Here is a 26,375-nt window from a genome sequence, read left to right on the forward strand (position 1 = left end):
CTGAAGCTGAAACTCCAATACTTTGGCCACCTGATGCAAAGAGCTGACTCATTTGAAAAACCCTGATGCTGGGAAAGATTGAAAGTGGGAGGAGAAGGGTACAATAGAGGATGAGATGGTTGGATGTCATCACTGACTCAATGGACATGAGTTTGAGTAAACTCCAGGAGTTGGTGATGGACAGGAAGGCCTGGTGTCCTGCAGTCCACGGGATGGCAAAGAATCGGATACCACTGAGCGACTGAACTGAACTGATGGACCTAACATTCCAGGTTCCCATGCAATATTGCTCTTTACAGCATCAGACTTTACTTCCATCCCCAGTCACATCCACAACTGGGTGTTGTTTTTGCTTTGCCTCTGTCTCTTCATTCTTTCTGGTACATAGCAGATACTCAAAAAGTACTTTTAGAATGATTGAGAATAAAATAACTTCTTCACATATAGTGACTTTCTCCCAAGTTCGGTCTAAAGTTCTAAATTGGTTATACTTCAAAGCAATTGTTTAATGGGTCATGTTTAACGGTCAGGTTTTAACACTGTCTAAAGTTGACATTATCAGATTAAAGCTTAACTGGCTTTAAAAATTATTTGAGAACGATGAGACTGTGATATGAGATGTATTGCTGAAATAAGCATTTCAAAGCTCAACTAAATTTAACATTTACATGTTACTTTTAAATTTTATGATTTGAAACACTATAAATGTGTGAAACAGAATATTATTACTGAAAGACATTATAAAAATCTTTCATTCATGTACATTTTTCATCCTCAGTCAAAGCAATGACTAACTCAGTAGTCCTATTCTACCTAAAACTAACTATGTTGGTCTTATATATTGTTGCTGTGAATATAATTGGTAAAATCACCACCAAGCAACTCTCCAACTCTCCAAAAATTGCCATCATTTAAAAAGAACACAATATTTGCCCTAACAATCTAATTACAAGGAATTTAGTCCATTGATATAGAAATAGCTACAATGTTATTAGCTGTAGCTTCATAAATAATAATGAAGAATACTTCTCAGTGCCTACAGTTCATTGGCAGAGGGTTAATTAAGTAAATGATAATTCATCTACAAGTGGAATATTATATGGCTATTAAAAAGGAACCATGAAACTAATATAATGTTATATGTCAATTCTATTCCAATTTTTAAAATCAATTGATCAATCAATAAAAAGAAGGAATCAGCTCATTTATATACAGACATGGAGGCAGCTTTGAGACATATTGGGAATGAATAAAAAAACCATAGAGTAAAACACCAAGGTGCTATGATATAGTGAGGGAACTATGATTAATATCCTGTGATAAACTACTGTGGAAAAGAAAATGAAAATGAGTAAGTAATTACATGTATAATTGAATCACTTTGTTGTATAGCAGAAACTAACACATTATAAATCAATTATACCTAAATTTAAAACAATTTTTAAAAGTGTATATAGTAGTATATGTCTCTACAATCATACTAGTATGAAACATAATAGTTTTGAGCAAATAATCACATTAGGCATTCAGAATGGAAATATATCCATGTGAATTCATAGAAGAAAGGAAGGTATGCTACTACCCAAATTTAAGGAAAGAAAATATTAGTAATCTTTATTGAAATCATCAAAATTTATGAGGGTAAAGTGGGATATATATATACATATATAGGCATATATACAGAATATCTTTGAAAAGTTACTCAAGAAACTGTAAGAGTTGTTGCCTTCAAGTGGGACATGCAGGGTAAGAGGAAACAGATTTCACTGTATAGTTTCCAGCACAGCTTAAATGTAATAAAAACATGCACATGTGCATATTAACTATACAAACATAAGTACTTAATAAAAAATAAAAGAAAATGAAGCTTACCGGGCTGGACAAGTGGCTTTGTAGAGCTGACAAGACCTATTTTCCAGCTCACCAATTTTTTTTAACTGGAAACCTTTTCTCCTTGGCCCATACTGACACTCCATTACCACAGCTCTACTCCCTGTGGGCCAAAACCAACTATTGATATTAATTCAAGTATCCATCTGCACTGGGTGCTAGATTAAAAACAACTTGGTAGTAGCAGTGACAAAATCTATACTTCCAATTACACAATCTTAAGGAAAGAAAATATCAGTCTGACTGAGATATACAAATACATAAATATAAAAGTTTATTATAATATTTACCAATTGTATCAAATTATGTGACGAAATCAGCAAACACCACATCTACTGAATGTCAACTGATATTTACATACACATAATTTTAATAATAAAATTTATTACCTTATAAGTAGAAATTAGCGAATGCTACATTTGTTAACAAATATGAAAGTCTTTTATATTTTTATTTCCTTTTATAATTGATTTCCTTATTTCTAGTTGAGCTGTTTGAATCACATGATTACCAACCTCTAAGATGGCCCCCAATGATCCTGGCTCCTGGTACTCATATCCTTGGTAATTCCATCCCCTTGGGCATGAGCTAGGCTTATTAACTTACTTCTAATGACTATGGCAGAAGTCATCAGTCAGTTCAGTCGATCAGTTGTGCTCAACTCTTTGTGACCCCATGGACTGCAGCACACCAGTCTTCCCTGTCCTTCATCAACTCCCAGAACTTACTCAAACTGAAGTCCATCAAGTCGGTGATGCCATCCAACCATCTCACCCCGTCATCCCCTTCTCCTCCTGCCTTCAATCTTTCCCAGCATCAGGGTCTTTTCCAATGAAACAGTTCTTTGCATCAGGTGGCCAAAGTATTGGAGTTTCAGTTTCAGCATCAGTCCTTTCAATCAATATTCAGGACTGATTTCCTTTAGGATGGACAGGTTTTATCTACTTGCACGCCAAGGGACTCTCAAGAGTTTTCTCCAACATCACAGTTCAAAAGCATCAGTTCTTCAGTGCTCAGTACAGTTCAGTTCAGTTCAGTCGCTCAGTCATGTCTGACTCTTTGCGACCCCATGACTGCAGCATGCCGGGGCTCCCGGTTCATCGCCAACTCCTGGAGTTTACTTAAACTCATGTCCATTGAGTTGGTGATGCCGTCCAACCATCTCATCCTCTGTCATCCGCTTCTCCTCTCACTTTCAATCTTTCCCAGCCTCAGGGTCTTTTCAAATGAGTCAGTTCTTTGCATCAGGCGGCCAAAGTATTGGAGTTTCAGCTTCAGCATCAGTCCTTCCAATGAATATGCAGGACTGACTTCCTTTAGGATGGACTGGTTGGATCTCCTTGTACTCCAAGCGACTCTCAAGTCTTCTCCGACACCACAGTCAAAAGCTCAATTATTTGGCACTCAGTTTTCTTTACAGTCCAACTCTCACATCCATATGTGACTACTGGAAAAACCATAGCTTTGACTAGATAGACCTTTATTGGCAAAGTAGTGTCTCTGCTTTTTAATATGCTATCTAGGTTGGTCACAACTTTTCTTCTAAGGAGCAAGGGTCTTCTAATTTCATGGCTGCAGTCACCATCTGCAATAATTTTGAGCCCCTCAAAATAAAGTCTCTCACTGTTTCCATTGTTTCCCCATCTATTTGCCATGAAGTGCTGGAACCAGATGCCATGATCTTAGTTTTCTGAATAGTGAGTTTTAAGCCAGCCTTTGCATTCTCCTCTTTCACTTTCATTAAGAGGCTCTTTAGCTCTTCTTCCCTTTCTGCCATAAGGGTGGTGTCATCTGCATATCTGAGGTTATTGATATTTCTCCCAGCAATTTTGACTCCAGCTTGTGCTTCATCCAGTCCAACATTTCTCATTACGTACTCTGCATTTAAGTTTAATAAGCAGGGTGACGATATAACAGCCTCGACATACTCCTTTCCCGATTTGGAACCAGTCTGTTGTTGAATGTTCAATTCTAACTGTTGCTTCTTAACCTGCATACAGATTTCTCAGAAGACAGGTCAGGTGGTCTGGTATCCCATCTCTTCAAGAATTTTCCACAGTTTGTTGTGATCCACACAGTCAAAGGCTTTGGCATAGTCAATAAAGCAGAAGTAGATTTTTTCTGGAACTCTCCCTTTTTCAATAATACAAGGGATGCTGGCAATTTGATCTCTGGTTCCTCTGACTTTTGTATATCAAGCTTGAACATCTGGAAGTTCATGGTAAATGTACTGTTGAAGCCTGGCTTGGAGAATTTTGAGCATTACTTTGCTGGCCTGTGAGATGGGTACAACTGTGCAGTAGTTTGAGTATTCTTTGGCATTGCCTTTCTTTGGGATTGGAATGAAAATTGACCTTTTCCAGTCCTGTAGCCACTGCTGAGTTTCCCAAATTTGCTGGCATGTTTAGTGCAGCATTTTCACAGCATCATCTTTTAGGATTTGAAATAGCTCAACTGAAATTCCACCACCTCTACTAGCTTTGTTTGTAGTGATGCTTTCTAAGGCCCACTAGACTTCTCATTCCAGGATGTCTGGCTCTAGGTGGGTGATCACACCATCGTGATTATCTGGGTCGTAAAGATCTGTTTTGTACAGTTCTTCTGTGTATTCTTGCCACCTCTTAATATCTTCTGATTCTGTTAGGTCCATACCATTTCTGTCCTTTATTGTGCCCATGTTTGCATGAAATGTTCCCTCTGAATCTCTAATCTTCTTGAAGAGATCTCTAGTCTTTCCCATTCTATTGTTTTCCTCTATTTCTTTGCATTGATCAGTGAGGAAGGCTTTCTTATCTCTCCCTGCTATTCTTTGGAACTCTGCGTTCAAGTGGGTATATCTTTCCTTTTGTCCTTGCTTTTTGTTTCTCTTCTTTTCTCCATTATCTGTGAGGCCTTGTCAGACAACCCTTTTGCCTTTTTGCATTTCTTTTTCTTAGGGATGGTCTTGATTACTGCCTCCTGTACAATGTCATGAACCTCCAGCCATAGTTCTTCAGGGACTCTGTCTATCAGATCTAAACCCTTGAATCTCTTTATCACTTCCACTGTATAATCATAAGGGATTTGATTTAGGTCATACCTGAATGGGCTAGTGGTTTTCCCTACTTTCTTCAATTTAAGTCTGAATTTGGCAATAAGGAGTTCATGACCTGAGCCACAGTCAGCTCCTGGTGTTGTTTTCGCTGACTGTATGGAGGTTCTCCATCTTTGGCTGCAAAGAATATAATCAGTCTTATTTTGGTATTGACCATCTGGTGTGTCCATTTGTAGATTCCCTGGTGGCTCAGATGTCAAAAGTGACAGGATTTATTTTTGATATTAAGTTATAAGAAGACTATGACTCCCATCTTAAGATACTTTCTTGGTCAGTTGTTCTCTCTCGTGAAATCAGATGTCATATGGTGAGGCAGCTCTGTGAGGAGGCCCACCCAACAAGAAAGAAGCCTGCCAACAGCCACAGGAGTCAGCTTGGAAGCAGATCCACCCCCAGGCAAGCCCTAAGATGACTGTGCTCCAGCCAACTAATTGCATTCTTGTGAGAGAACTTGCAGCAGAACCTCCTTGCTAAGCTGCTCCTGCATTTCTGACCCACAGAAACTGTGAGACAGTAAATGTTCATAGTTTTCACCCACCACATTTGGGGTAATTTGTTACACTGCAATATATAATACAAGTAAGTAGATGTGAAAACTATACAATTTAAGATGCTAAGCTGAATATCCTAACCTATGTAGGGTATAGCAAACCTTGCAAATATAAAGCCAAACACACCAATCATGAATAAAAATGTTGATAAAAATGATACTAACTTCTTCTAAGTAATGGTAAAGGAAAATCAGCTTGAGAAACTATTTTATAATACATAAAACCAAGAATTAATATGCAGAATAAAAGAACCATAAATAATTTTTTAAAAATAAAAACTAACTACCAAACAGAAAAATGGGCAAAGACTATGAACAGGCAAGTCAGAAAGAAAAAAAAAGGATATTAAATAAACAAATAAAAAGATGCTTAAATGCACTAGTAAGCAGGGAAATGCAAATTAAAACAACACTAAAATACTCTCACACTCCTCAAATTGACAAAAATAAAAATCTGACAATACTCTAAAACAACTGAATCTACTGATCAGTCTTAGAGCTAAAAATGCTGTATAGGTAGCAATAACAAGTATACAGCACACCTATGAAGTATTCTTCCAAAATACTTTGATGAAGACTAAATCTTCATTTAATCAAACTCCTATCTAACAGTTTATAGGAAATACAGGAGATAAAAGAACACGTTAAAAAAAACACCTGAGACGGAAGCAGCAAAATCTTGAATATGGCAAACTCTACAGAACAAACTACCCAGAGGAAAAGAGAGAAATTTTTAGATGAGAAGAAACTTAACCAAATTTAATCTGTGAACTTGGTTTGCATGTGAATTTGAACAAACCTCTGAAAAAAAAAATTATGAGCTAAGTGGAAACGTGAACATTGGACAATTGATGACATTAGAAATTGGTATTAATTCTTTTAAAGTGCAATAATGGAACTGTTGTTACATTTATATATATAAAGAGTTCTTATATTTCAGACATATACTTTAGTATATATTATATACCTTAGTAATTATAGATAAAATAGTATCTGGAATTTCCTGTGAAATCACCTTCGAGAATGAAGCAGATAGGGATATAAATGACACAAGACTGAGCACATGCTGATACTTGTAGAAGCTGGAGAATGGATACATGGAGTTATGAACTTTCACATATTATCACCTCTACTTTGATGTCCATATGAAAATTCCCATAATATAAAGATGTTTTTAAATCTGACAATGCTAAATCATAGAACAAATGTGGGCAAGGGAAGTTTTCATACTTGCTGAAAGGACTAAAAATTAATACAGGTTGTCAATCCCTCATGTATGATTTTGAAATTTAAAAAGCAGAGAAAACAAAACTGTTTGGAATACATTTGGCTGTAAAACCTGGTGTGAACTTCACAGGGCTATTTATAGTCTTTATTTATTCCTTTTACTGTAACTATAAAGTCTTACTGGGTTTGAGCAAGTAATATTGCCTATAGAATACTTGCTGGGAGCATTCTGTAATATTATCATATTACCATCCAAAAAATTTAGAATTCTGAAATACATCTGGAAAAAAAAATTTAGAGAAGGGATATGGACCTGAACTATCATCTTAGAGAGAAACTTGTGATAATCTTGTGAAGACAAAGTGAGAATACTTCACAACCCAGCAATTCTACTTTAACGCACACAAAACTAAAAAACTAGTTTGGATTTCTGACCCACAGAAACTGTGTTTCAAACTAATATTCTAGAAAACTACTTACACTTTTGAACAGAAAATATGTAAATTGAAGGTTAGTCTACAGAATTCTTTGTAATATTGAAAAGTTGGAGACAACGTAAATGATCATTAGTAGAAAAATGACTGCAGTTTGGTCACATGCTGAAAAGACCAAATTTAAGCCACTATTATTATGTAATAGTCCATATTATATGATATTAAATTATATAATAATGAAATAGAATTAACCAGAATCTGTAAGTATCAATATGGATAGAGTTTCAAAATGAGTAAGTGAAAAGTTTACCTAATAATATCTATATTTTACTACTTATGTATACTTTAAAATATTTAGAATAATAAAAAATATTATAAATACAAACATGTATGATGAAGTACAAAAATACATACCATAGTCACAGAGTAGCTGCCTGAGGAGAGTTAAGAAGGGATTAGACAAGAGGGAGGGAATATATGTATACCTATGGCTGATTCATATTGATGTTTCACAGAGTACAACAAAATTCTATAAAGCAATTATCCTTCAATTAAAAAATAAATTAATTAAAACCAAAAAAAGGGATTAGAACTAGGCAGGAGAATAAAACCTGTGCAGAAGGGGTTACATTTATCTCATCTTTCTCTAAGGAGTTCTCTTTACCCTCAGAGGTCCAGGATGAGTCTACAACTCTTCTGGTAGAATTGCTCACCCAACATAGTTTGGAAACGAACAACTTAATCTTAGGTTCTTCGTGGTCTGACTAGTCCTAGGATGACACTTTGGGACTTGCTTGAAACTCTATTGCTTTAGTAAGCACTAGCACGGTGTTTGAGAATGCTGTAACACACCTGATGTCAGAATATCAGAATTCTATATCATAATTCCAAATTGTATACCAATCCTGTACAGTATCCCCAGAGTTATAAGCTATACAAAACAAACTGATTTTTTTTCCCCACAAGACAAATCAAGACAGAAGGAAAGAATATCTGGATTGGATGGGGGGAAAAAACCCAACTACAATAGCTACACATATTTAAAATAATAAAACTGCTCTATGGTTTAATTTTTATTAAATACGTCTACCTTGAATTTAGTTATTTTTTACTTCTCATTTTTCAGTATAAAGTATTATTTATTTACCCTAACATACTAAAATATAATTTTACAACATAAAATGATCCGTTGTATTTACTGTAAGTTTTCTTTTCAGTTTAATACACATTTTCACCAATTAACAGTCAGTTGTCATCTACCAAAATAAAAACGTATCACCTTAGGAAAATCACATTTTCACAATGGATCATGGCTGCTGCTGAACTTTTTAAAAATAAATCTTTACTAAAGTACCTGCATTGACAAATGGGATTCCATCATATGGGACATACTGGGATTTCCACATCAAGCGCGTAGCTGGCTTGGCTGGGCTCGGAGACTGGCGGGTCCCCCAAACACTCTGTGTTTGCTGCTTGTGAAATGTTAGGACGCTTTCCAATTCAGTCTCACTTACACAGTAGCCACGGTATGAATCTCCAATTTTCTGCATGTAGAAATTCAGTAACAAAATTATCAACAATTGTGCTTCATTGTACAAGAAATTTAATAAGGTGGTGGCCTAAGATGAAAGACTCATAATCTTGCAAAAGAGAACATCATTTCTGCCCTCAGGTCAATGGTGTCTATTACAACCAGTAGGTCTGAGCTGAATGCAAACATCATCATCAAATAGATATTTTGTAGTAGTTTGTTAGAGTATAATGCCAAACTCACTGCCAAAGTACCTTTATTAAAATCTTGTTTGAGAGAATTAATACTTAGTGAAGATAGTTTGAAGAACATATTGTGTATTCATTCTCCCAAATAAAATTCTACCCCCAGATCCAACCAGATCAACATAAAATTAGCCACAAAGTACTGGTTCCCTGTGGGGCTTCTTCTGCTGAACTAGATTTTTTTTTTTAATGTATTTGTTCATTTATTTATTGGCTACAAGGCATGTAGGATCTTAGTTTCCTGACCAGGAATCCAACCCAAGCTCTCTGCAGTGGAAGCGCTGAGTCTTAACCACTGGACCATCAGGGAAGTTCCTGAAATAAGATTTTGATATGACGAATGAATCTATTTGAAAACCTATGAAAATTGTGATGGCTATCTCTTATAAAAAATGTCAAAGAATTTGCTTATTATATCAATATTCTTTTAATGAAGATCTTCCTCTGAGAGAAATTCTGGCCTAGTATCAAAAATAGTTAGGTTTTCTTTTATCTTATGGAAATTAACATAGTTACTTTTACCTAACACATATAGACCTTAGTAACTAACTAGGTTTCCCCTTTTTAAATACAGATACTTAGATTACAGATGTGTGTGCATGTAAACACACACATATAATTCATTAAGATAAACATTCTTATTTTCACTTCATAATTCCATTCTTGTTTTTCTTTATTCTTCAGCTTCCATTTTAACTTCTACCTTGCTAATTTATTTTTAAGTATTTTTGTAAGCTGTCTTAAATTCTCCCTGAAACAAGGCAATGTATAAATTTATCATGTAAATAAATTGATAGTATCTATCTATCTCTCAACTAAGACAAAAGCTGTCTCTATACCAATAGACTTCTCTATACCAATTGGACTTCCCTGGTGGCTCAGATGGTAAAGCATCTGCCCACAATGCAGGAGACCTGGGTTCAATCCCTGGGTCGCAAAGATCTCCTAGAGAAGGAAAGGCAACCCACTCCAGTATTCTTGCCCAGAAAATCCCAGTGACAAGACGAACCTGGTAATCCATGGGGCTGCAAAGAGTCGGATATGACTGAGCAATTTCACTTTCTTTCTTTCTTTCTTTATACCAATAGAGAATTTTTTTTTAACTGTGATCACTTAAACTGAAATGCATTTAGATCTAGAACTGACTCCATGTAATGGCAACCCATTCCAGTACTCTTGCCTGGAAAATCCCATGGACGAAGGAGCCTGGCAAGCTACAGTCCATGGGGTCGCAAAGAGTCAGACAGGGCTGAGCGACTTCACTTTCACGTTTCTCCCTTATAGGGAATAAGAGCAGAAATGTGGAACAGGGATCTTGTTGATCCTAATTAGACTAAATATTTCACCTGGCAAGAATACAGTTAACAAAAGTAAGGTATGAACACACTGTTGTAGGTATACTCTGAGCCGTAATAAAAAAGAGACAATCTAATGCCAAACAATACATTATCTATAATTTCCCTTAAAAATAATGAAAATGCCTGTGCTTATGAATTTTCTTCTAGCCTAGATAGTTCTTCATCAAAATATCACCTACAAATAAAAGCAGGGACATAAAGTCTAGCCATGACATGTTTTTACAAATAAAATAGAGTATATAATGTTGTCAGGGAAAGGAAAAGTTCAGAACTACAATATAGTCAAACCCATATCAGGAGATAAAAGTTTAATTCAGTATTGAAATTTTTCCAACTAATAAATTTTGGTCAAATCTAAAAAATGCCTATAAGAAAAACATCACTAATAGAAACTCAAAAAGTAAAAAGGACTAGGAAACAATATTTTAAAGCAAAATGCATAAAATACTTCTTCAGTCATTAACCAAAAATGTTTTTCACTATTGATATAGCTTGAAGAAAAAAAAAGAATCCTTCACTGGAGCTAATTCAGGCTGTTAAACAGTTTCAACTAATTTCTTGCAAGATATATGATGTTAGATAAGCTACACAATGTACCGTGGTATAAAATGAAGTAATGTGGCCACTTAATTGCCAATGCTTTAATGTCCACAGCATTTAATAAGGTTTATGATAATGATTTTAAAAAGTTTCATCAGGACTTCTTTGGTGGCACAGTGGATAAGAATCCGCCTGCCAATGCAGGGGACATGGGTTCGATTCCTAGTCTGAGAAGACTCCACATGCTATGGAACAGTTAAGCCTGTGCACAACTACTGAGCCCTCGCTCTAGAGCCCAGGAGCCGCAACTACTGAAGCCCCGTGAGCCTAGAGCCTATGCTCCACAACAAGGAACGCCACTGCCACAAGCAGCCCACACGCAGCAATGAGGAGGAGCCCCTACTTGCTGCAACTAGAAAAACCTGCACAAGAATCAATGAAGACCCAGCAGAGCCAAAAATATATAAATTTCATGGCTGACAAATCGTTCTGGTTTTTTAAAAAAAAAACAACAACAAAACCCTTCATCAAACAACAAGAATAGTAACTTTAGGAAGAAACCATTGAAAAACCATGACCAACAAAAAGGTGAGGGGAAAAAAAATCTTACTATCTATACATACATACAAGTATGTAACTTAGAAAAGCAAAAACAGTGATAATGTCCTAACATATGTAATACATCATTTGACTTCATGATAAGAAATTTCCTCAAAATGCTAAAACCAACATAATGCTTTTCCTTCTTGTATTTTAAGAATGTTTAAAACAATGAAGCATTTTAATAATTAAATACTAATTATCATGTATGGTTTATATGTAGAAAACCATGATCCCTTTCCTCAAAAAGTATATAGTCTAAATGTTATGTAATAATGAATAACCCAAGCTAGCAAATAATGAAGAATGGTTATGGTAATAATTTTCAAAGAATTTTGAGAGAGAAATAGACAAAAATTAATTATTCGAATATTTCAGAAAAGATATATAGGACTTGCACCGGGATTTGAAGAATAGTAGTTAGAAAGGTAAGTAGAAGGAAAAAAATAACATTAGGAAATGGATATAAAAACAATTGAAGAGGGACATAAAGGAAGATTCTAAAGTGCTAGTATAAAGTAAGAAGACTGGGCTAATACAAATCAAAGATAAACTGGAGAAAAGTAAGAAATAAAATAGGACAAGATTAAGTGATAACTGATTATGAATGATTTTGAAAGCTAGTAACGAGTGGCTAAATGATGTGGTAAAAGTAACACTGAGCTTACTGGGCAGTAAGAAAAGATAATGAAAGTAGTATGTCAAGATAAGTAGTTTTAGGGACTTCTCTAGTGGTACAGTGGTTAAGATTTCACCTTCTAATGCAGGGAGTGTGGATTCAATCCCCTGGTCAGGGAACTAAGACCCCACATGACTCATGGCCAAAAAACCAAAACATACAGAACAGAAGCCATATTGTAACAAATTCAATGAAGACTTTAAAAATGGCCCACATCAAAAAAAAAAAAAAAGATTGGCAGATTTAGAAAACCACACAGTAAGGACTAGAAATGGAAGAGTCAAAGAGATTAATGAGGAGGCTGTTACTATAACTGAGTTCAAGATTATAAAAGGCTGTGTGGAAGAGGCTCTTTTTAAACCACTTTAAAGGAAAAACTAAAAATATCAGGTGATTATCTAAATATGGGAAAAAATTAATTGAAAACTTTATATCTAAGAAAATGGTATTTGTCATTATACAGACAAAAAATTTAGGGAGTAGAGCTAGTTGTTATATGTTAGATAATTTCTGTTTAGGATATGGTGAATTTGAGGCAAAGTTCAAGTAAAGCTTCAAGTGAGTAGCTGGAGATCTGGGACAAAAGCAAGGGAAGAATTAAAGAACTGGTCATAGAGAATTGGGATCATTTTTATAGAATGAGAATTGAAAGTCAACAAAGTTGGGAAGCTCTTCGAGGGATAAGAAATCGAGAAACAAGATAAGGTCAGTGAACCTTAAAGAATTTCCACTGAGAATGTGAAAACAAAAAAGTGCAAGCAAAGAAAGTGAAGGAATGATTAAAAGATTAAACATAAAGAAACATGAAGCTTCATGGAAGACAAGGAAAAGATTGTAAGAGAAGAAATGTAAGTGAAGAATGAAGGGATTTGTATGATCTCTGCTTTAACAGATCTTATAATCCCTAAGGAATAAAATAATAGATAAGGAGCACAAACATAAAATATTACAGACACAGTCTCTATTAGTTATACTCAAGGAGACAATGAATTATATTTATAACCAACTAAATCAATCTACGTAAGGATTACTTTTTAACTCACCTCACAGCTCCTAAGACGGCAGGCCCATATAGGTGTGTTAGAAGAAAGTGGCTGGAGTGGAGCCAAAAGAGGTTCTTCGGGTATCCTGGGATAGGTGAGAATATATATTAATATATATTACCAGGTACACAGACACACAGAGCATTCAGTTGCTTTTTCCTCTTGCCAGTCAAAGACAATACTGAAGTCATCAAGGAGAAACTGTAATGATGAAAGATTATTCTGATGGCTGTAACTATGCTTTTTTTCAATCACTACTATTTTATCAATTGCTAAAGTAAAGTCTAAGTTTGTTTTTCCAAATACCTGTAGTTTCAACAAATTCAACTGCTTTATATGTCTTTCTCAGAGCTTATTTTGTATTCTTATACATTTTTCATTTAACAAAAAATGAGCTAATAAACCACCTTCAGGTGACTTATTAATAGTAACACGATATTATGTTTAAGATTAAATGTCACTTAACTTGTGTTAAATTTAAAATATTTTCATAGAACAATTAAAATATCAATACAAAACCCATGTCTGTATTTCCCTAAATTATTATAAAGAGGGTTATTTTATGGCAAAAATAAAAGCTGAAATAGATATCAACAAAAACATTTTAAACAATTCACCACAGAGGTGATAAAATGTGGTGAACCATTAAAAATTATAGGACCTAGAATACATATTTATTTTAAAAACTCTATTAATGCTAGCTGTTTTCAGAGTTCTTCAAAGATAACAAGCAAGTGTCACTGAGGTAAAGTAGTGCTTTGATCTTTTACAGCTTCTTAAGTAGTTTCCTTGTTGCCAAGATGCTATTAAAATGATTTAAGGATGTACTTGATGATGCCTTGTTCCATTCCTTGCATTTCTGATCTTCTCTATAGGCAGCCAGCCTTAAATGTGATATCGTAAAAAGTGATTTCCATGGTGATATACAAAGACGAGCTCCTCTTTCTCACTGACTCACCTGGTCACTGTCTTTTTGGGCAATGTGAGGGATGCCTGTGGATGAAGAATGTAACTACTGTCACCGTCTGCTAGAGCATCCACTCTTACAGCTGCTAAGTTTCTGTCACTGGGTTTCTCTTCGGAGACATCTTAACAAGAACAAGAGCAAAGCAACATTAATACTTTAAAAGACGATGAGAATGTAACTAACTGAAACTAATATATGTGAAACAGGAAAGGGAAGATATGCTCTGAAGCTAAAGATCATAAAAATTATACTTTACTGGTAATTTCTCTGATAAACTTGCTTTTAAACTGTAAAACTGATTATTGAAGTTTTATAATTAAGTTTTGGAACTTATATTGAACAGCTAGGATATAAAAATGGCAGAAGCAACTTATATTAAAAGAACCACAATATAACAAGAAAATGTAAAACTAACTCCTTTTTGTTTCTACATCATGTTTATGTTTTCTGCAAACTATGTTTTTTTCTCCTAAGTTTTAACAACTGCTATCAAAGACACAGAATCATAACACTAAATTAAGAATATCTACCCTAAATCATTATCTAAGAAAAAACCACAACAGTGTAGCTATGATGTTAGAAAAGAGATTCAAATAGATGGAAAAGGAAAGAAAGCAAAAGGAAGAGAACTAATAGGGATAATAGGGATATTATCAAATAGGTAAAGAAAGAATAAAATAAATAAGGAGCATGATTCTGTTGCAATCTGAAGGAACAAAGTAAAGAAGAAAAGAGCAAAGAGGAGATGAGAAGACTATTTTACAAATGAATGTCACATGCCTAACAACAATATTGATAAAAATACAAATATAAAATGTCTCCAGTAGCTATTAGCACTATGTTCTTGTTATTATTGCTGTTATTATTACTGTTATTAAAGTTAAGAAGAATTTATTTTATGCTCACTGGTCATTTGGGAGGAAGCAAGAGTCAACCAGCTTCATAGAATTCCAAAATGAAATAGACAGCTAACCTAGACAGGAGTTGAAAAATGAACTTGAAATTTATTTGGGCTAAGAAACTTTTTCTAATCATTCAGTTCACAATCTTACCCAAAGAAATCCACTTTAGCACTGACTTTCATGGGGTGATTTTCTGAAATATACATTTGTTCTTTAAAACATTCTTAAATCCCCTATATCCCATAATTACTCACCTTGAGGACTATTCTCATCCACAAGTGGTCCCTGAGGTATAATCATTTGTGTCATTCCTGTCTGGGGAGATGGAATTACACGCAGCACCTGTCCATTTTCTGATGGGCTGGCAACAATCATCTTGGAAGCATTTTAAAAAAATCAAGTGCATAAGTCTATAATGATTCAACAGAATCACTACTTAGAAAACTGTTAGACATGCCTATCTCAACAACGGATACTATCATTTCCCTCACTTTATAGATGTAAACACAAGGTACATAACATTTTACTTCCCCCCAAAGTCTCTCAGTCGATAAACGGTAAAGCTAGGATTCAAAACAGGTAGTCTGACCCTATGTTCTATGATCTTAATCATTGCATGGGTATGAAGTCTAATTACTTAGTAAGCTGAACAAGTCTCTGACTGGATTAAAGATAATGTATTATCCACACATTTGACCTATTTGTATGATAATCACTAGTCTCATAGATTAATTTTCATTTAAAAACAGTAACTTGTAAAATGTTTAAACAGGATTTTTATAGCTCCGCATTTTTTATATGCTGTCTTGATCCATTAGGAATAATACAGACTGCCCCCAAAGTTTGAAAACATATGGAAATTGTATATTTATTATTTCCTTTTTTTTTCTCAGTTTAGCAAATGAATTCATTGCCTCAAATTTAAAGGAATGTAAACTGAGAAAGCATGTAAGCTGAAGAAAAACATTTTGAGCCTATGATTTAAAATATAATCAAAATATTATTTTAAAATAAGTTTATCCTTTGTTTCCAGACTTTCTAGACACCTTATAAACTTTATTACCTAAAAAACTGCTAACAGTTTTACTGCTTTACCCAAAACCCCCTGTCCTCAGTTTTCCCTAAGGCAGGAAACTCTCCTTAAGCATTCCAACCTCAAGTCTCCCTTTTGGTATGTAAAACATGGAAACATTACTAATGGCCTGATAGAGACAGTATTCTTACTCAAGAGGGTCATTTGAAAAACTTTAAATTTGGGGGGGGGGGGGGTCGACAACAAACCTAAACCGCAACAAAATAGAATGCCTTAAGTACAATCATAAACATTTCCCAGAAATTCAGATTAGGAATTGTTTCCTTCCACCAATGTTTATTGTGTTTGTTGAGCTAAACATATCTTGCCATACCTCTTATCACCTCAGCATGAAAGAAACCACTGTAAACCCTTGATGATGACAACTGCCTTCCATTGGTTGACATGCTAGTGGCAGGACCTTCCACATAGTACCTTAATCTTCATAAACTATATACATTTTATACATGAGGAAATTATCACACAGAGGCTACAAAACCCATGCAAAGTAACAGAGAGCTATATATACAGTTCTGAGCTGAAATTCAAACCCAAGCAGTCCTACTCCTTTTAACCACTACTCTGTACTGCCTTAGTCTTCTACCCATAATCGCAATATGGGTAGAATGTACTATGTTGCCTCCCAATACCTGATGATGTTACTTAACCTAAAAAAAAAGACAAAAATAAAACAATACAAAAACCCTGCTGGACTTTAAAAAACAATAATAATAACAGTTTAAAATTGTTTCCATATAAATGAGATTAGATATATGTGAAAAATACTTCATTCATTCTTATAAGAGTGTTGTGGTTATTTTTAAATCCAAATAAATACATATATATATAATGAAGTTATAATTTATTCAACCATATGGAAATTTCATAATTAAGAATAATTTATGGAATATCCTCTTAATTTTGAAACTATTTCCCAACAGTGAAAGAGAATCTCTATTTTCTGTTTTCTTAGCTTATTCCACCTGGTACCTTAAAAACTATCTTCAGTTCATATAATTTGTCAGTGGTGATAATAACATTACTGCTTCTATTACCAAAAAAGTAATTATTTTTAATCTTTGCTATGAAAACAAACATAGCTTTGAAGAATCATCTGCTGCAATACATTCTATTTGAGGCCAACCACGAAAATTATCAGAAAATCTTGGCTAACGAGTAGTTTTATATTTACTGGGCTCTTTGTGCACAATATTTCTAGTAAATAAAAAATATCACCCCTGATTCACTCTAAAACCTCTTCCCATCCATAGGAGATTCACCCACTACAGAAACTTTGCTAGTTCACTGATAGCTTAAAAAAAAAAAAAGTCATTTCTTACAAAAAGCTCTACTTGTTAGGAGATACTGATAATGGGGAAAGCTATCTATGCATATATGAAGGCAGGGGGCATATGGGAGGGAAATCTGTATTTTCTGCTCAACTTTACTGTGAACCTAAAACTGATCTTAAAATTAAAAGTCTATTTTAAAGTAAACAATAAAAATTAAAAATCTCCACTAAGTTTCCCAGAATATCACCAGCTTCTGATCTTTGGAGAAAGTAACTAGTTACATTTTGTTGCTTACATTTATTTCCAAGTTCATGACATGTTTCCTTATTTCACAACTTCAAATAACTCTCTATATCACCTCCTACCCCAAACAGTGTAAAAATCCCCTCTATAATTACTGCAGATAGAAAATTTAATACAATTACAGAGAGAATGAAACCTCCAACTTTTTTCAGACCCAGATAAATAAATAATTTTAACATGCTTTTTAGGAAAGTTACCATGTGTAAAATGAACACCCTTTATACATTCAGACTCATATCCTTCCATTAGAATATACAGACTTTCTAAATGTTCTGATAGAAACTAGAATAAATATCAAATATCAGGGGAAATTACAGAAGTATTTCATTCTGAACATGAAATATGAAAATGGATCCGTTCACATCTAAATTATTTGTTGTTTATTAATCTCTGATGGTGATAACAGCATGGTTACAGAAGCTTACCCTTACTTTGCATTTCAGTCCTGAAGCCCAGAAAATGTTGAGCTTGAACATAACACAAAAACGTTGTCTACAATTAGCCCCCTCTCAGTCAATAACTCTCAACCCCAAAATTTAGCTGGATTAAAAGGGAGCCAAAGGACATAGATTACTAACTCTAGAATGCTCTAGACTAGAAACAAAAACAAAGGTTAATTTTGGGTTATTATAAATGGTTGCCTACTTAAGCATAATTGATATTTGAAGTTAAGATTTTAAAAGTAATTTTTATTACTAAATTAAAATTCACTGCAGGAAAATTTGAAAAAACAACCAAAACAGATATATTATTGTTCATATTATTGCTAATATATTATTAATCAGAGAGCAATTTAGAAGTTTTTCTCAATTTTATTTCAATCAAAACCATCTTTCACCTTTATTACTCAACTTATGAACTTGGTCATAAATACCTCTGGCTAACAGTTTAAAGCACCATTTTCAATTTTATACATTGTTATTCACATGACATCTACATACTGACCTACAAAATCAATAAGGGTATGTCTAAATTCCATCATTTCATTGGTACTTCCATTGCTTTCTTTTTCTTCAAGAAAGCACACCAGCATGTGGCATGCAAATCAGTAAATGAGATACTGATAGAGCAAATAACTTTGAGTTCAGTTAAATGTATAAACAAAAAATAAATGTAAGTTATATGTAAGCTCTGGCACGTTAGCACTAGTGACCAATTACGCTACATTTCCAACTGGTCTCAAAGCACAAGTTTGCCTAGACAAGGTGGTAGCTGGACTATATTGGTTTGAAGTACTATTTGTAGTTGTCAAAGGAAATAATCTATTTCATTTTATTTCTGATTGTACAACACAGCATGCGTTAGCTCCCCAATCAGGGATCAAACCTGAGCCCAAGGCAAAGAAAGCATGGAGTGTTAGCCGCTGGACCAGCAGAGAATTCCTAGGAAATCTTTTAAAATCCTTACATAACTTAAAAATGAGTATCATAGAGACAGTGTTTTCAAAGGAATGCAAATCAATAGTGTCAAAAAATTAAGGTCATCAAGTTAGACTAATACATTTGCCAAACAGCAGAAAATTGGTTATTTTAAAAACCTACTCACCATTTGTGCGTTAGAATCCCCCAATGACTGAAGCTCATATTGAATAGGTTGCCCATTTTGGTCCACTAGATGGAACTGCTCTGCAGAAAGGGTCTGTGTCTGAGTCAGGGGCCCTGGTATATTCTGAGATGAGAGTGAACTGTCCTCTTCAGGAGTAGTAACAGGTAAAACTCTAGGCGAACCATCTTGTCCAAAAGAAGGCTCACTGGAGTCCATATAGGTTAGATGCTTTTGTAAACAAAAAAGTCACTTGAGTGTTTTGTAAAATATGTCACAATTTTTTAAAACATAGAATGGTTATGATAAAAAAATAGAAACATTCATTTTTCAGTTCATTATTCACTTTACTTTTTGTAAGGGTTATCAATTCAGACTGATACAGACAGGAGTTCTTAAGTGAAACTGTTGAATTTTATTATTATTTTACTGAAAATTGTTCATTGGAATACCATGTGAAATGACGAAATGCAATTCAACATGCAGGTTTTTCTTTATATATAAATCTTTATGAATATATCACTTTATTAAGTTCTATAATATAAAATTAAATAAATGACAGGATTATGGAAAATTAAATGTTAAAATTCTTGAATATATTAAATATAACACTATTTGTTTTCCCTTTGAATGGAAAAAAAGTTCCCAGTTGAATTCCTACTTCAAATACCTGAGAATCTGTTTTTGACTCTTCAGAATCATTATGGTTGACTTTTAATGAATCAACAGACTGTTCCATGCCGATATCATATTCAATTCCATTTTATTCTGTTGTTTAATAGCTGAAAGAGTTTAAATGCCTGATCAAATAAAATACATAATATTTTTATAGAATATTTGTCTTAAATAAATTCCTCATCTCTCTGTATTACCCCATACAACTTAGGTTAAGTCATTTATACCCTATAAGATTAAGAAAATAAATTTGTTAAATGATTTGCAAAGGCACCAGAGTAAATTCAAGGCAGAGCAAAGATTAGTGTTATGTAGTTTACTCACCCTATCCTTAATTATACACATGCACTGGTTTATTAAGATTGCTGCTATGTGACAAACACTGTTGTTACATGCTTTCAGACACTTCTAAAATTCTCATTTTACAAAGATTTACTCTAAATGAAAATGTTTAATTTTATGAGATGTGCCATATGATACCATTACATAATTTTAAAAGATATTTTGGTGCAGATGGAGATTATATACATACAACTCTTACCATAACATACAATTATACCACTTAACATTGGAATGACAAGCTTTGAAAAGGAAGAAATCTGTATTCCAAAAAGATTAGGTCTAGTACAGTGGTTTTCAACAGGTGGCGATTTTGCCCCCACATATACCTCCAAAATCGCCTTACTCCCTGGGGATATTGCTAAATCACTGTATGTAAAACAATAAACTTTGACCCTTACCTCATATCAAAGATTAACCTGAAATGTATCATAGACTATAAAACTATAAAACTTCTAGACAAAAGCAGTAGAGAAAATCTTTTGACTTTGTGTTTAGCAGAGATATCTTAAACAGGACACAAAAAGCATGAAATATAAAAGATAAAAGTCTACAAATTGGACTTTTTTAAAGTGATGAAATTTGCTCATTACAGATCAGGAGAATATATTTGCAGAACATACACCTGGAAAAAACTTTTTCTGTATTCAAACTCTGTAAAGAACTGCTTTGGCTCAATTATAAGACAACAACCCAATCAACAGTAGGCAACATAGTTGAAGGACACTTCACTAAAGAAGCCATAAAACTATATAGCTAGAGCAAGACAAATGCTGTATGACCTCTCTCATATGTGGAATCTTAAACAAATGCAAGCTCACAGATACAGAGAACAGACTGGTGGTTGCCACAAGCAAGGGGGTTGGCAGTGGGAGATATGGATGAAGAGGGTTTAAAAAAAAAAAAGGGAAGAAAATTCCCTGGCAGTCCAGTGGTTAGAACTCAGTGCTTTCACCACCAGGCCTGGGTTTCGATCCCTGGTTGGGGAACTAAGATCGCGTATTTGCCACGTGGTGCAGCCAAAAAAATCAAAACAAATCTTTCTAAAAAAAAAACCTTATATTTAAAAAGCAATCAGAGTGTCTGTAAACTAAAGCCAGTAACAAATCATAGTATATGAATTTAAAAATTATCTTGAAATTTTTGGTTAAGTTACTGCACTCTGGACAATGCTGCAGTTAGGATGAACAAGAAAATGTATTACTTCTTCATTAACTTATAAAATAAAAATTGAGAAAGCTTTGTCTGTAAAACTGTATAAAAGTTGAAGACAGTGTTCTGTAGTCAAATGGTCTGGGTTTAAATTTCAGCTTTATACTTAGTTAACTACTCTGAGATTTAGTTTTTCTCTCTTGCAAATTGGCATTTATACTGCATCTCCCTCACAAGGCTGTTAAAAAGATTAAACAAAATAATGTGTGCAAAGGGCTTGGTGCAATTCCCAGGACACTGTCAGTACCTAATAAATTATTCCTACTACCTATAATTATGCAAACTAAGATTAAAAATATACCTATCTATAAATAACTTGATTCTTGAAGACAAAAATCTGTTAAATATCAGGTATCTCATTGATATAATCAAAATTTACCTGGGCTTAGTATAAAGCTTCTATATGTACTTTTCTATACTATCTTTAAAAAATTACAAAAAGTCTTACATTTTCAGATGACCTACAAGTTCTATTTCAATATTACTGTTTTAAATTCAACATCTTGCATGTAGTAAAAAACAAAGGGTCAGTCTAGATTTGATGAAAAAAACCAATGTCAACTTTTCTGAACTCCAATTACTAGTTCATTAAAGATCCCACTCAGTTCTAAGATTTTATGTTCCTAATAGTTGATTATCCTGATGACTTCTAAAATTAATTTAACTGTCATTTATTGACTGACTTCTAATGTGCACTGAGTATAAAAATAACTATTCAAACAAAAAACGTTCACAGAGTTTAGATCCAATTAATTCACGTCCTACTGAGGGACTTAAAATTGAAACTACTGCTGTCAAGAATACAATTTTTTAAAGTAAATTAAATACATTGAGATATTCACTGTCTAGACATGGTGACATTAAGAAATATTTTTGATTCTTGCCTGGGAAATCCCATGGACAGAGGAGCCTGGCGGGCTACAGTCCATGGGGTCGCAACGAATCTGGATTGCCCTTTCCCAGTGGTCAGAAAATCTAGGCTGTGTTCAGAACCAGAAAGCAGAAAGCCAAAGTCCTTAGGCAGCTGAAATAAAAACCTTTGATGAAAAGAAAAAAAAAGAAATATTTTAAGACTTTATTCTAATTTTTAAATATCAGCACTATTAGAACAGAATAAGGATTAATTTAATCATAGCTATAAAATAATTTAATGCTTACTGAATGCTTATCATATTTTTTTCGAACCCCATCGACTGTAGCCTGCCAGGCTCCTCTGTCCATGGAATTCTCTAGGCAAGAATACTGGATTGAGTAGCCATTCCCTTCTCCCGGGGAATCTTCCAGACCCAGGGATCAAACCCTGGGTTGCAGTCAGATTCTTTACCATCTGAGTCACCATAGAAGCTCACTTAATAATTACTAGCTAGTATTATTAATAATTACTCTTTTTCTGTGATATAGGATCTAGTATCAACAATTTATAGAAAAGTAAATTGAGGTTCAGCATTATACAGTTATCATTTTATTGAGCACTTACAACAGTAAAGCACTAGGCTCAGTGTTGTATACATGTCATTCTATTTAATCCTTTCAACAACCCTGTGATTCAGTTACTTAGTCCAGTTTTACATGTAAGGCATTAAGACTTACTTGTTGTTGTTAGTCATTAAGTCATGTCTGACTCTTTGTGACCCATGGACTATAGCCTACCAGACTCCTCTGTCCATGGGATTTTCCAAGCAAAATTACTAGAGTGGGTTGCCATTTTCTTCCCCAGGGGATCTTCCCGACTCAGAGAGATGGAACCTGCATCTCCTGTGTCTTCTGCACTGAAGGCTGATTCTTTACTGCTGACCCATCAAGGAATCCCTTTCTTCATTAGTCATGGCTTTAATGTTTTGTTTTGTTTTTTGATAGGTTGGCAAACTAAACGTGCTAAAGAAATTCTTCATTCACTTCTGTTCTCAACTATTCCTGGTTGAAATTTAATTACAGGCAGTCTCTAACACACAAAAGCCCTCCTACAAAAAATCTAAATATCTCTGACCTCATGAAAAAGCTAGAATTCTAACTATGCAGGAACTGCAGTCACTGAGAAAATATTCTGTAAACAGATCCAAAAGCAGACCTTAGGACAGAGAGGTAAAAAGTGAAAACAGCTTAGGGGAAAAATTCTGAAAACTTACTCTCAGTTTCCTAATATGTACCCTGAGTCCACTGCAAATCACCCCTTACTGGTTTATGTACACTTTTCTTCACTTGCTTTTCCTTACCCTATTTGAAATTTGACCAATGAAATTTTCATTGGAGTTAACAAGGTCTTTTTTCTTAAAAAGAAAAACTCTGGAGAGATTATCAGTCATTGACAAATTTGTATATATTTATATAATAACTTTTTTCCTTTAACATACATTAAAAACAACTACCTTGAAAAATTGGAACTTGGAGGTTAGAAAGCAAGTACGTTTGAGGCTCGGAGCACTTTAAAAGGAATTTTGCAGGCCTGAGTGAGATGCTGTAGTGAAGAGGGAGGCACGATGAGTGCCCTGGAGAAGGGCACTAGTGAAAGTGAAGGTCGCTCAGCTGTGCCCCACTCTGTGACCCCATGGACTGTGTTCTCTGAATTCTCCAGGTCAGAATACTGGGGTGGGTAGCCTTTCCCCTCTCCAGGGGATCTTCCCAACCCAGGGATTGAATCCAGGTCTCCAGCATTGCAGGCGGATTCTTTACCAGCTGAGCCACAGGGGAAGCCCGCACTAGTAAAGGGATGGGATAATAACACAGGACGCTTGCCACATATAAACTACTTACTTCAGAACTTTGACCAGACTGCTGCTGCCGCTGCTGCTAAGTCGCTTCAGTCGTGTCCGACTCTGTGCAACCCCATAGACGGCAGCCCACCAGGCTCCCCAGTCCCTGGGATTCTCTAGGCAAGAACGCTGGAGTGGGTTGCCATTTCCTTCTCCAATGCATGAAAGTGAAAAGTGAAAGTGAAGTCGCTCAGTTGTGTCAGACTCTTCAGCGACCCCATGGACTGCAGCCTACCAGACTCCTCCGTCCATGGGATTTTCCAGGCAAGAGTACTGGAGTGGGTTGCCACTGCCTTCTCCTTGACCAGACTGGAATTTTGCAAATGGAAGAAAGGTAACTTCTTTCCTACTGTCTTCTGGGAATTCAAAACTCAAAATTTTCCTTTATGCAGTACATTTAGTATGGAGTAGTACTACATGATAAAAAAGGCTTTTGTGGTTATTATAAGAAAAAGTGGGTGTCAATATCTGTTGACCTGATCTATTGTTGAAATGGAGATTAAAAATACTTTTAAAATTACAGACATCCTTTTCAAAAAATAATTTTAATAAAGTGAAAACTATTACTCCTGCCTTCCCTAATTCTTCCATCAATTTGCATTATACTCCTCAATCCTGACAACTGCAGTGACTTAAAATACCCAAATTTCCCATCTAACCTCATGGCAGCACATACCATAGATTATTATCCCTAACTTTCAATTAACCACCTCAAAGTAAGGTTTCAAACAATGAAGATATTAAGACTAAATTGCTAGGAATAAAATGTTCTCTTCCAACTGGTAACCATACACAAAACAAAGTACCTATACAAAAAGCATAATTTGACTTTTTCATTAATATGTAATAGAGAATAGTTAACTTTTATAGAGCTGTTACTTTCAATTAGTCAAAAAATAAAATTATTACCTTCAGGCAGTAGCTCAAGTTTAAATTCAGGTCTCACGCATTCTACTATCCCCAGAAACACCCTCTTTTCCACTGAATTTCTTCCTTTGGGGAGCAGTAAATCATGATGGTTGTGACTTCATTTATGTGAAAGTTATAATTACGTCTTCACAGCAGCATTTTTTCTGTAAAGAGAAGGTATTCAATGTATATTTATTTTCCTACACATAGAGAAATCTACTAGCTTTTGTTATGCAGATTTTACTGTAACCATTACTAGTCTGGTATAGTTAACCCAACAATTAACTCAAAGTGAAACAAAGCCTGGAAGTACCTTTATGGAAGACTGTAATTACCTCTGTGTGCTGGGCATTCAGACTAAGGCCTTGTTTCAAACTCTCACATTCTGTAACTACTACAGAAACAAAGATGTTCACAGTAAATTGCATTTTTCTCCACAAGGGAAATACTTAGTGATTGGACATATTTACTAATTTGGAGCCACAGAAGCTTGAGAATAAAGGCCCCCCTCCTCATACAGCACCTCCTATAAAATCTTGGGATTAAATTGATAAGCTTGTTTCCTAAGTAGTATGGAACGGGATAAAGAGAACAGAAAGAAAAAAGAAAGCATTAAATCTATAATCTAGAAGGTTAAAAATAATTGGCGTTCAGAACCCACACTAAGGCCATTAAATTTTGCTGGCAAACTGCTTTATAGAATATTTCATGTCACATTTTAAAAAGTGGATTTTATCTTATACCGAAAGCAAATAGGAAGAAATTGTTAAATCAGAATGTTTTAAATTCATAGGAAAAAGGGGCTTTTTATTATTTATACACATGTATTGAATATATGGTAGAGGGGAAGACACCATTCACGCTGTAGTTACTCAAATCTCCGTGGACTGTAATAGGGCTACCTCTGTTTTGATTTTGTTTAACAGCAAATTTATTTGTTCAAAACATTAAAGGTAATTCTCACTCTTAAGTTCTAAAAAATTGTCTTAACATTTGATTGTTTTGTTGTTGTTTTCGCTAGAAGCTTTTGTGTGGTAAAATTTATCTGTTAAAAGCCAATAATCTAAGAGTAAATCCCAAAACAGATTAATTGAAAGATGAAGCCACTTCAGTTTAGAGTTTCTCTTAATTCTAGGTACCCTAATTAATGTCCCAAGATTTAAAAGATATTAAAATCTTATGTTTAAAATCAGTGTCTGATCTTTATTAAACTACATTAAA

At 34.5% G+C, this 26,375-nt stretch overlaps 1 protein-coding gene across 5 annotated transcripts in view; it reads right to left on the bottom strand.

Annotated features, from left to right (window-relative positions):
* Positions 1-26,375, bottom strand: part of CARF (calcium responsive transcription factor) — a 51,350-nt gene that overhangs the window by 21,528 nt on the left and 3,447 nt on the right. The window contains exons 2-9 of one of the 5 annotated variants that reach the window (XM_013971187.2): positions 25,155-25,318; positions 19,940-20,051; positions 19,273-19,500; positions 15,315-15,435; positions 14,150-14,279; positions 13,192-13,276; positions 8,550-8,739; positions 1,873-1,993 (exon numbers count right to left, since the gene is read on the bottom strand). In XM_013971187.2, the coding sequence (XP_013826641.1) occupies positions 1,873-1,993; positions 8,550-8,739; positions 13,192-13,276; positions 14,150-14,279; positions 15,315-15,435; positions 19,273-19,500; positions 19,940-20,008 (944 nt within the window). In that variant the 5' untranslated portion in view covers positions 20,009-20,051; positions 25,155-25,318. Of the gene's footprint in view, positions 1-1,872; positions 1,994-8,549; positions 8,740-13,191; positions 13,277-14,149; positions 14,280-15,064; positions 15,132-15,314; positions 15,471-19,272; positions 19,501-19,939; positions 20,070-25,154; positions 25,319-26,375 lie in introns of those variants that run through there. The other 4 variants (XM_018060707.1, XM_013971218.2, XM_013971209.2 and 1 more) reach the window with 4 other exon arrangements.

The sequence above is a fragment of the Capra hircus genome, chromosome 2, assembly GCF_001704415.2.
Source record: "Capra hircus breed San Clemente chromosome 2, ASM170441v1, whole genome shotgun sequence".
Taxonomy (NCBI): domain Eukaryota; kingdom Metazoa; phylum Chordata; class Mammalia; order Artiodactyla; family Bovidae; genus Capra; species Capra hircus.